The sequence below is a fragment of the Montipora foliosa genome, chromosome 6 (assembly GCF_036669935.1).
Source record: "Montipora foliosa isolate CH-2021 chromosome 6, ASM3666993v2, whole genome shotgun sequence".
NCBI classification, from domain to species: Eukaryota; Metazoa; Cnidaria; class Anthozoa; order Scleractinia; family Acroporidae; genus Montipora; species Montipora foliosa.
Window position 1 is genome coordinate 55672883 of NC_090874.1, and position 12500 is coordinate 55685382.

The 12500-nt window shown below is 40.4% G+C and overlaps 1 protein-coding gene across 1 annotated transcript in view; it reads left to right on the forward strand.

Moving 5' to 3' along the window:
* LOC138007803 (ectopic P granules protein 5 homolog) overlaps positions 1–12500 on the forward strand; it is a 64233-nt gene that overhangs the window by 43213 nt on the left and 8520 nt on the right. Inside the window, exons 39-50 of the mRNA XM_068854880.1 lie at positions 91–172; positions 1828–1949; positions 2231–2432; positions 3649–3724; positions 6634–6737; positions 7049–7218; positions 8125–8210; positions 8773–8866; positions 9096–9154; positions 10524–10613; positions 10750–10813; positions 11835–11979. Of these exons, the coding sequence (XP_068710981.1) occupies positions 91–172; positions 1828–1949; positions 2231–2432; positions 3649–3724; positions 6634–6737; positions 7049–7218; positions 8125–8210; positions 8773–8866; positions 9096–9154; positions 10524–10613; positions 10750–10813; positions 11835–11979 (1294 nt within the window). The remainder of the gene's footprint in view (positions 1–90; positions 173–1827; positions 1950–2230; positions 2433–3648; positions 3725–6633; positions 6738–7048; positions 7219–8124; positions 8211–8772; positions 8867–9095; positions 9155–10523; positions 10614–10749; positions 10814–11834; positions 11980–12500) is intronic.

A 12500-nucleotide genomic window follows, 5' to 3' on the forward strand; every position in this document is an offset into this window, starting at 1 on the left:
AAATCTGCGATGAGATCTCCAGAAACTTCATCAAAGATTTAGTTACACATTGTATTTGCTTACAAGTTGATTTCTTTTTTATTTTTCAAGGTATATTTAAGACACTTGTCCAAAATGCTTGAGTACAATTTTCCTGAACAGTACAGCGATACACTGCGACTACTTTGCGAAGGTAAGAGGAGATAAGTTTTGGTGAGAGCGGTGGCCTCCCACCCATGTGGTCTGGGTTTAAATCCTCGAGATGAGCAGCATGATCTCTTCTCTAAATTGACGATTATCGTTAATTCGTAATTTGCTTTCAATTTACTATTATCGTTAACTTGGGACACTGTGTCCCAGGACTTGTGGTAGCCGAGAAAATAAGGAAATAAAAAATTGTATACGTGGATTGGATTTGAACCCGGAGTTTCTACTCAATAGGAATTGCTTCTTTCCGCTTCGCCACTGAAGATCACGACACTGCACCCTCAAAAAACATTTATTTTAGTCTCCCATAGAATGTCGCTGCTGAAAAATAATTATGCCTACGCTAGATTAATGATTTAGGCCTAAGCTTTGATTTAAAATGTTTAGCTTTGTTGTGAAGCTTGGAAACCGACCTTTTGCAGTGCTTAATATTTCTTGTTGCCGAGCATTATCAAATGGTGTCCCCTGTTTTTTCCCCTCATTATCAAATAATGTCCCGAAGCAGCTACCGGTCTTGTGCCCAAGTGGTTAGATGACGGGTTAATGAACATTCCCAGGTTCGAGTCCTTTGTCCATACATTTGGGTTGTCTTTTAAAAAATATATGACCATTTCCCATAATCCATATCAAGATTTCAGTCTTCTAAATTAACGATAATTATAAATTCAGAGTAAATTACGAATTAAAAAATTCGTTAATTCAAGGTAGAGAATGGGTTGAGTTGAGGCCACCAATGAACTGAAACGGGGGACTGAGGACGAGTCTGATTAGGAGACTGGGTGAAGCAGGGATGAAAACCGCGCTCCAAGGTTTTTTTTTTCTGAGGGCTCCTGTTTTTTCCCCTCACAAACATTTATTGGACTCCCGTTAAAAAATACCACCGTGCAATAGGGCATGTTCTGCATGGCATGTCACTGTTGGTTTGGTGATTATAATATGTGGGGCGCCCAAATTCAAACAAAACTGTCCGTTGACTCTATAAAGTTTTGATGCTACACTGTACAGAGAGAAGATTCTGGCTAGATTCTTACCGAAATTGTACGCTTTTCTCAATAGACCTTATTCGCTTGTTTCGAGGTGTGCTCTTGCTCGGCCATAGTAGTAGTTATTCGCTTATACCGGCATTTTGTTTTCCCAGTGAAGATCATGTGACAGTGTTCGAGTGATTATTTCCTTTTTACGTGTTGTCATATTCGTGCTTGCTCGCACTCTTTTTAATGAACAAGACAAGGGTTCAAATATCCTGAGTATACTCACATGATCTGTACTGGCAAAACAAACTGTACGAGTGAGTGAGGTTTATTGACCTCTCCATGGAATTAGAAAAGGTGGAGGACTTAGGAAAAGTTTCTAAGTTTTGGAGGATGGGCAACGATAAATTATCGCGAAAAAAGATAGAAAATTGCACGTTATCCAAAAAACGCCCGACCTCGATAGAACAACAGCTTCAAACACACTCTTAGGTTTTAAAGGGCAGCTTTAAAAAATCCCGCCGTTTATTAAAAAAACTGTTACCGTGTCGAAGTTTCGCGTCTTAATTCGCTAAAAGACCGTGAAGCGAACTTTTCTGACTCGTTACCGCAATTCATGATTCTTGGTCCGTAATTTCATTCTTTTGCTTGTGTTTTCTTTCATCTTTAGGTTCAAGTAAAAGGTCGCTTTGTCTCGATGTGTGGAACACGTTTCTGTCCTGCATCGGTTGCGTTCCTGCTACCGAAAATGAACAACAAAACAGCTCCAAAGAAGTCTTAGGAGATGAGCAGGTACCTTAATTGAAAGCTTATGCAATCGGGAGTGACTTTGGAGGCCCTAAGTTTAAACAGATTGAAGAGCTAGTGCCTTGAGCGTTTGGCCCTTTGCTCAAGCGAATCCGAATGATTCGGACGAACGGCTCTGCTCGGCACAAGGTTTCTTTACGATTGTTATTTTTTCCCTAAACTTTGTTGACATCAAATTTTATTGCTTTACTGCTCACCAACCCAACGCTATATCAGTCATCCACGAAACCCGATCTGACGAAGTGTGTAACTTTTAAACTCAACAGGTACTGGAAACCCTCGATTGGCTTACGAGGTACTTTAGCAGTCAGCGGGCCGAGCTGGGAGGTCATGTGACGGGTGGCCTCTACACCATGTGGAGGCCTTACATCAAGCAACTGTCGTTTCTCCTCGGTTTCATGTGTCAGCAAATCGTTGTAAGAAAAGCTGCCGTGGTGTTCTCCAACAGGGGCCAAGGGTTGGATGCAGGTAAGGTTCATTTGCTATGCACCCAGATCTATTCCCTAGCGCCCCACTCAACCGAATGGAGAACATCTCCCAAATATTGAATGTAAGAGACAGTGAGAAAGGGCCGCGTCGACTAACCACCGGCTGACCATGTACTTAACCCTTTCTTTCCTAAGATCAAAACTTTCATTCTCCTAACTAGTACCGTAGATTTCGTTATTGGGTAGTCATGAGAATTTGGTTTCATATCAAGATCGAACCTCTTAAGGTGATAATTATCTTCCTTCTCAGTACCTATCTGACTGGAATTTCATTGAAATTGTGAGGAGAATGTACATGCCGGTCACTCTTGGGAGAAAGGGGTTTTAACAACATAATTGAAAGATTTAGTGGAAACGGCAAATGGCAAACGTCAGTCAGGCCGACATTCACGTTCTGCAAAAAAATTAATAATATATGATCGCTACAGGAAAATAATCTTGATATAAAGAAAACCCACCTCATGGAGGAAAAAAATGGACCGAAACTACGCAATGATTTTGGAAGACGATTGTATCTCTGAAGTCGGTGGCGAAGTAAATTAAGCGCCAAAGATATTTCAACGAACATTGCAGCTGAGTGCTGTTGTTTTCTGGCGCAACGAAACCGTGAAGTTAACACAAGTATATCTCTGTCATGTACAAGAAGTTTTGCTTTAATTAAAGTAAATAAATTTTATGAAGTGTCTCGATGTTTTTGTTGATGCAGGATAATGCGTGTTGTGTATGTTAAAGGTCACGAGGTGTCCCATTACCCTTCTCTTCAACTTCCACATTACTTGACTTTATGACCAATATTACTGAAGTGTCCTTCTAAATTGATTCCTTATGTAAACATAAGCAATTGAGATAACCCGAACAATATTCACTGTATTATTTGTAATTGTGTAAGAATCAATAAATGATAATGATGGTGATGACTGTGGGAGTCTACGGGAGTCTGAATAGCCCCACACACTGTCCGCGAAGAGTAGGGCATAAAGTGTTCCCGTTTGGTGTAGTTTATCTCTGCCAGTATGTGGTCGACCTGGCTGGATCAGCATGAACAGCTCACCACAAAACCAAAAAGTGAAGCTAACAGTCAAGCCATTTGCGGGGTGGTTGACCCTTCGTTTTGGTAGTTGGCGTTTAGGCTGGAAGGGAAGCTTCAAAGTATCTAGTTTAATACCAAGTTTAACAATTGCCGTTCTTGTGAATAGTGTTGACGGAACTTTGGACGCTGATCTGTCGCGTTTTTGAACCGTGGATTTGTGCCCAGGACTCTCCTATTCCAGGGTAAGACTTATTTGCTTTGTATAGAGCGGTTTTCAAATGAGTGTCGTAAAACCAAAACCAAAGTAGTTACTTTGGCCAATCAAAAAGGACCGAGGCAATCCAGTAAACCAATCAAAACTCGAAGTAATTACACGTAGCCGACACAAAGCGCGGGAAAATTTGCACGCGCGAGCTACGATTGGTTTTGGTTTCACTTCTGATTGGTTGAAAAAGTGGCGCGAGAACTTTGAACCAATCACTGAGTGAAGTAATGCAAAACCAAAGTAATTCGCTAATTGCTTTCGACACTCAATTGAAAACCGCTCTATTGCTAGAGTTTCTGAATCAAAGACAATGCAGCATTGAAAAAACTGTGGAAATATTTGCCATACCTTCAAGGCCTAAAAGAAGTAGCCGGCCGAATCCTTTGTATGGGAAATTATAGACGCACCCCTCGGATATGCCTGTATATACAATTCATAGTTGCGACTTTGAATCCGTCCAGGTTACCATTTGCTCGGGCACCAAAGCCTGTATAATGTATACGTATTTTTCGTGCTAAAAAAGGCATTCTTCAAAGCTACTGTGGGAGTTAGGGGTTCTGATCTGCTTTCTTTTCCACAACTTGGTTCTGGATTTTCGCCTTCACGATCAGTGGTGCTCGTCCTTAGCTACAGTTTTTTAGATTATTTTTAATGGATGAGCTGCCTATGCTTGTGGTCCTGACCTGCCGTCTTCTGTATCCACACAGTCGTGTGTCTTTATATTCGGTCAGTAGGTTAAATCCTCTTTCCGGTCCATGATGCTCGTGTATAAATACTAGTGTCCTTTCCTTAAGGACGTTCGCGCGAAAATTTTTCAACATTGATTTTTTTCTGAAACTTTTACCACTGTAAGATGATGAGTTAGTTATGTCAGAAATGTTAAAAAAATGGGGGGTCACCGACTTCGTTTTGGAGAGAACATGCCCGGAAAAACACCCAAAATGTGACAAAATCGGGTTTCGTTAGCGAATAAGGCCAGTGTCTGTAAACCCAATATATTGCAATTAAATCTTTGAAGTCAAATCATCTCTGCCAAATATTGTTTAAGGACGTTCGCGCTAATTGTTTGTGCGCAACGTAACTGCGCAGGTAACGCGACTGTAATATGTCACGCATTACTTCGAGCATTAGTGAAGTTGAGGTTTGAAAACCTTTGCAGAAACCGTGGACGATAAGTCTTGCACAGCTTTGGATAAGAGAAGATCGTGCAGTCAAAATTGATTAAAAATATTTAGGAAAGTCAAGTAGACTACTGCACGACTGATGTTCGCTTTGTTCTTATCAGTCGTGCACTAGTCTACTTGACTTTCATAAATATTGTTCAAGCATTAGTTAAAATAACATGGCGACAAAAACGCCGGGAAAAAAATTCCAGGCCGGCAAAAGAATGGCACATTTATTTCCGAATCATAATAAAACGTTAAAGAGAAGTGAGCGGGAGGATGGAAAAGCTCTTTAAATGGTAGCTGCTGATCGAGTAGTGGCTGAAAGTTTGGAAAACTCGAGGACGAACCGTTGCGTAAATTTAATGGGGCTGTTTCTTTTTTTAATGTTTTTATTACCCTACGAACTTAAGTTCAACATGAATGTATGTTTTTGAAGTTCTTTTCCTTTACTTTCGTGAAAATAGAGTAGTATTTTCGTCCTCGTCGGCTTGAATAGTGCGGACCTGCGTGGAAAAAACCAGCGATTAAATTTCACAAAAACCACAGTCCAAAAGACGAGCATGACGGCAATGGAGAAATATTATACAAAACACTAACCAAATGAAGATGACGACTGCTTAAAACTTCGCTGCTGTGCTCGAGAAAGCTTTGTTTTGGGGTAAAAAGCTTTCATCCCTTCAACGACCGATCCTCTCTTGGGTTCCAGTCCTTCCCCGACAGGTCACGCAAAAACGTGACAAACGAAGTTTTCCAAGAGCTTCGTAAAATCACATCGATTTTACTCCCTTGGATCATCGGTGACCCCTATTTTTTTAATCATGAATCACTTACTCTACTTACTATCTACAAAATATGATAAAATGAAAAAAATCTCACCGTAAGAAGTTATCTTTTTTTTAAATTTTCTTTCCTCGTGCAATCGAATTCCGGTAGTGGTTTCAACGGATAGAGGTTACGAAAACGATTGTCCAGGATGAACTCTACTGTTTACGACATCCCTAGCGGCATGAAATTATCTTAAAATCCCACCACTAAAAACCTATGCACGGAAACCTTCACTATAACAGTTTATTTTTAGGATTTTCGATGGATGAGCAGATGAGGCTACCTTTCGTCATTATGACAGATTTATCGAAATTAAGGCATTTTTCAACTGCCATTTTCTCCGAAACGAAGTCGGTGACCCCCAATTTTTTTTATATTTTTGGAGTAAGTACTTTATGACCTAACTCTAGGCGAGAAATGAAGAAAATCTCACCGTAGGAAGATTTTGGCGCGAACGTCCTTAAGTGGACTTATTAAGTGAATTTAGTCAACTGGTGAGGTTCCCTAAAGATCAAGTTCGCATTTAGCGACCACAGTTTCACTCGCCTTGCAGCCGCAAGATGGCAAGATTTGATGTTCCGTGAGCAGAAATCTTGAAATTTTTTTGACTTCCCACATTGATTTTTTGTTCATTTTTGGACAACGTGGAGATAGTTGTAAATAAAATCCGTTTCTGGAAAGAAAAATAGGGGTCACCGAACGTCCAAGACCGTTAAATCCAGGCAAAGCTATAGCAATGGCCTTTTGCCCTATCATTTCTCATTTTATTACTTAGCGCGCGCGCTCTCGTGTATGACGTGGCGTGTGCATTTGCGTGCGCAGTAAGGATGCGCAGAAACAATTGGCGCGAACGTCCTTAAGTACATAATGTTTTGCATGATCTGTCTTCTTTAAGCAATGATCCCGTGGCACCATGGAATGAGAGCGAAGTTACACAAGCATCAGACATGGTGAACCTGTTCACAGATACGCTGAGCTGCCTTCAAGCACATTTAAATGGTAAGACGCAGACCTGGGCCACGAAGTTGTATTTATTTGTTTATCCATTTGTTTTTGGTAATCCACACTGGTTTCCCATCATGGTAAAAGAAGGTGGACGTAATAGTTTATTTTTTTCTCTTATCCTTCTCAAGGAGCCCCTTCTTTTTGCAAGGCATAAGAGAAAAGTCAAAACACGAAAAGTACAGCATTGTCGCTTTGCCTTGCAAGCGTGGATGTGTTTTCTCCACTCGTCTTTTTCTTAGAAGAAGAAAGCACTGTTCTCTGTCTATTTTCTTTGAAGGTTTTGTTGTGTTCGTTTCCTTTTTCAGCTCCTTACAGCAGTTCGTCTTCAATGAACATGTTTTGGACTTTCTTCGCGACTTCACTCGCCAAGCCTGGCGTCCCGGAGTTTGTTTTCCGAGTGTATAACTCGAAGTTTTTTTCTCTTCCGTGGCAGAGTTTCTACCCCACTCTGCACAACATGGAGCTTATGCTCGAGGTTTGTTTCATCTTAACTGCTTGCCTTGTTAACGATGGTTGCAGTTGTAACTTTATTTTCGCGTGATCTCAGCATACGGTAGCCTCCAGTCTACCAAGGAGAATTTACGCTTTTGGTCTTTCGCGACTTGCCAGTTCTCACTTCCGGCTATGAACCTCATTCGTAAACGATCGATGCACCTCGATCCTTTAATGAACCTCGTTCGTTAACGATCGATGCCAGCTGTGCGTGGTAACCAAGCCTTTGATCTTAACTTTTAACCAGAAAATTTGCCCAATCATCCTAAAGAAGTGCTTAAGAATGGTTATTTGAACAAAATTTACTGGATTTTTATTGCAGATAAATTTTATAATTTTTAAATTTAGAGATACAGATGATAATGCATGATCTAGGTGGTACTCAAGCGAAGTGATGACTGTTTAATATAAAGGAGGGTGTTTAGGTTTAGATTTATACCGCGGTTATCATTTCGCTGTCATACAGGTGACTTTTATATTTCACACTGAATGTTTGTGAAACCAAAGTTAAGTCATGTTTTTGTTTTCCAAGCAACTCTTTTGTGTTATGGTGAGCGATTGCGTATCTAATAGCGGGGGCTCGATTGCCAATTTAGTAGCTCTTCTTTATGAACAAAAAGTAAATTGCTGAGTGCTGTTGAAATGGCACTGATTAATGAAAGAGGCGGAAACGATCGCTGCGGCAACTCCTGTCTGTGGAGTAAATTTTTCAACATTCTTAATTCGTTGTTTGCTTCTAATAATTTTAATCCGCCGTGTCCGTGATCGATTGCCGTTTAGGCTCCCCGCTTTCGGAAAATACCCTTGCGAGACGGCCTTTTCAACTATTAAGGCCGGAAGTGGTACTGAAACCACTATTTGATCGATGCGTCTTCATTTCTGTTATTAGTCATATACAGTTTGCAAGAACAGTTTCAGATTCCTTGGACTGGTATTCCCACTCTTGGATTGGAATAAAATTATTTCCGTTTATTGGTAGGTAGGATTTGTTTTATGATGCTGAGTGTCCGTGATGATGATGATGAACTTTATTCATGTGTCGATGTATTTAGCTCGCGCTAATTGGGGACACAACATAAAGATGACATAAATAATAAATATTATGATAACTAATAAATAAGAAAGAAGCTATAAATTTTTATATACATTTACAATATGCTAAAATAATCAAAATAATTCTAACAACACGGGCACATCTTAAGAAGTACAGCATTCGTTCACGTTTAGCTTTAGAGAACAGTGACAGGTTGCTCGAAGCCTGATTAGCGTTAGCCGTTGATTAAGAGGTATCAAAACCTATTGGGTTCCATGATATTTAACGCTGGTTAGCGCTAACCATGCTTCGAGCAACCCGGGCCAGAGCGGGAGAAATTCAAGTTGAATTCTTGTGGGAGATGTTGGGTAGTCCTGTGGCACAAAGTAGTTGAAGGTCTGGGTCCTGTGATGAAACTAACGACTTGATTTCTCCAGCTGGTAAGCCAAAAGGAGATCAGCTTTTTAATCAAAAGCTAATTTGCTTGTCTTTTTTTTTGGTCAGTGAGAGCCAGACAGCTGAGGCCATATCGCGCCTTCATTCGTCTTTGTTTCATCTCCTTGTGATATTTTCTAATGAGCAAACAGTGGCTGTGCAGGTGAGAGCATGCCGATTCATAAGATGAAATGATTTTCTTGTGATAAATTGGGAGTGATCGCTTATTGTTTCTGGATAATTGTCAATCGTGCGTTCTGTTAAGTTACATGAAGGGTAAAACCGTTTCTTCGCTGGGCTCACTGGATTTGAGGATAACCTGGTTCGTAAGATACGGACAAGTATGTTTTAAACCGTTACAATGTAACAAGTATAGTTGTTTGTTTTTGCAGGGTATGAAGGTTTTACTCGACAATTCATTGACATTTCCTTGGCATTACCTCGATGGGAGGTGTGTTGTAGAGTTTGTAATAATTTAAAACGTTTGGGCCCAGTTGTTTAATTAAAAGCCGAGGGACACTATTCTGTTACGAAATACCAACAGTGTTTTGCATTATTCCCGTCAAAAATGCCCTAACAGTGTAGTGTTGTGCTTGAGGAAAACGAAAGCTCAAGTCGTAACAAGAGAAAATGAGGGGACAGAGAAGGAGGCTCCCGGTCCAGCCCTTGGGATATGTCATGTCCACGACAGTTATTTTTAGACGAGCGGAAGTCTTCCGAGACGTCCGCATGCAGGCCAACCTCGGTCCGATGTTTGAAAGAAAATATATATTCATAAGCCTTCCACGTGCGCCATCATTTTCTCTTTTCTCTAAGAACCTGAGAGCGAAGCAAGACTGCATGCAGACGTCTCGGAAGACAGACTTCCCCTAGAACAAAGACTTCCGCTCGTCTAAAAATAACTTTCGTGGACATAACATATCCCGGCCAACGCCTTGAGCCTCCCTCTCTGTCCCCTCATTTTCTCTTGGTCGTAATCAAAGACTGAAAGTCTTGTAGACATTTTATTTTGATCAGAAAATAAACTGCAATTTACGTTTCCAGTAATCCTGGTCTAGGTTGGTTCATCTTAGTAATAATTGACTAGGTTTTGAACCTATAAGGAGTAATCTAAGAAATATCGTCAAATCGTCAACTTTTTCTGTCCTCAACTTACAGGAATAGATATAATAGACATGTATGAAGTGTGCTTTAAATTGAGTTTTACAAATCTTAAATCTAATCAATTTATGTCGGCCAATCACAGCAACCGCAGGGACTCGAATAATCCAATCACAACGCAATGCAACAACCAGCGCTAAGCGCGGGAAAACGTGGGCGAGTTCGTCGCGATTGACTTTTCTTTTGTCTCTGACTGTCTGATAATGGGGTACGAGATTTCTAAGCCAATCACCAAGCGTAGCAACGCTAAACCAAAGTAATGCTCATGGGGAGTAGGGTTGGAGAAGGTTGGTGCTGAGCTGGCTTTCTTCCTGTGTGTCCAAGGTTCGACTCCCAGACTCGGCATCATATGTAGGTTGAGTTTGATAGTTCTGGTCTCTTCTCCAAGATCATTTTTACTTGTTCTCTCTTTTTCCTCCTCTCATTAGAAACCAAGACTTAAATTGATCTCTTTTGATTTGATTGCATTTGATTTGCCAATTTATAGACAACTTGTCCTCGACCGTATAACCTTGAGACTTGAATAAAATTATTACTATGAACGCGACATTTCTCTCGATGCATAATTGAAAATCAGTATTCGCTTTGTTGTGACTTTTCCTAACATGGTTTTAACCGCGGTTAATTACTTGGCGCTCGTGTTGTTCTGTCTTTCAAAGGTCTTTTGAGGCAGTTGTGTCTTGGCAGATCGCTCATGGAAAAGCAGAATTAGTAATTCAAGAAAAATCCTCTATATGGTATGCCTTGAGGTAAGCGTCTCAAATGACATCAAAAGAAGTCCCTGACGGCTAAATGAAGTGCTGCAGATATAGAACATTTTTATCTCTAGTCGATTAGATATAAGGCGCTCTTTGCCCTTACGTTTCCGTATATGTTTTGCAACAGACTTATCAGAGCTGCCGCGGGAATTGTGGTTTCTGAGGACGGATCGATGCAACCTACACGCCCGGTAAGCTAGAACTGATTCAAGTGTAGTTGCTTTATGTTTCTTATAAGGTTTTCGCGTATTTCCAGTATCACACAGCCAAAAACAGGTGGATTCGTGGCAAGATCTCATTGGTGGAAGGCGTCTCGTTCCCCTAACATCGAGCTTAAAGGGAATCTTCTTTTCCACAAAAAGCACCGCAGAAAAAAAATGTCGATACTTATTTTAAACTGAATTTCAGAATCGCTTATTATCACTTTCAAAATTTCCCCGGGCGAAAGAAAAAACTGACGAAAAAACGAAATTCAAGAACTGACCTGTTTCAGTTTCCCTGTTGGTCTGCCCCAAAAGCCTTTTAAATATAACAATGACCTACCACTGGACGTCGCAATTATTCAAGATTGTGACCATGGTAAATTTGAAAGTAAAAAAGCGATTCAAGAAATTGATTTTTTTGTGATACTAAAACAGTTCACATTATTTTCTCCGGTTTCAAGCTATACTTGTGTAGAAGAAAGGGTTCTGAATGAGAGAAAAGTGATCCTCGCACTTTACAGTTGTCGCTTTTATTTATTTACCGGTATTTAACTTTGCCAGTCAAGCTGACAGAGCGCCACAATAGCTTGCTGCAATTACTTTGGCCCCTTTTTACCCTCCCAACCATGATACACAACAGAAGACAGACAGTGTGTGGGTTCTTTTACGTCCTACAGGATTATGAACACTGCATGAAGGGTTGTGAGACGGGGCCTACGGTTTATCGTCCTTATTCGAGAGGACTAGAGACTCTAACCATTTGCAGATGTCAAGCAGATACAAAGGCAGCACTTTCTCCTCAGTTATTTAAAGACCCTGACCTTTGCGATACCATTCCACAATATTCCACACCTCAAGCACAGTCAGACCGTCACTTCCCCCTCCCAAAAAACAAAACACTTAAAAGACCGCTTAGACGTCCTTTAGCCATAATTTGTCATTTTATTTGTATTTTATACTTAACGATTTGTTTCTTGTTGCTACATTTACATTTGTTATTTCATTACAGGACACTGCCGTAAAACGTTCATCTTATGTCCGCTGCATAACGAGCCTGTTGAGTGAATGTTCGATCGACGCTAAGCTTAAACCCAAATCATTTGGCCCGGCCATCTCGTTTGTGCTCACAGATATTCAGTCTGTTGCTGGTTCAGGTTAGTGTTTCCTGTGGTTTTGCTGAAACTAAACATTGGTAAACATTCCGTGATCTTTCACAATTGTCGTAAGGAGATGATAAATGTTGATTGAAGCTCCCTCAAGATCATTTTTTCCACATCGGAGCAGTCGGGTTTTTCCAAGTATCGTTGAGTCATCATCGAAAACAGGTCATCTCTTTCAACTTCTGGGGAGGACAGACTGATATATACAGTGGAACCCCGCAAAAACGAAGTGCCACGGTACCGAAAAAAATTGGTTAGTTATAGCGGGGTCCTCGTTATAGCGAAGACCTCGTTATAACGAATTATTCGGTTAATAGCAAAAATATTAGTTATAGCGGGGTAATTTTATAAATAACAGTTACCAAAAGTTCAATACTCTACGTAGAGAACATTATTTTTATTCATTTGATACTGTGAACTGTAAGTGTAACGCGCTGACAATCAAGACAAAAACACTTTCAATTAACTTTAAAGTGCTACTACGACCAAAAAACAATTTTTAAGATACGAGACCT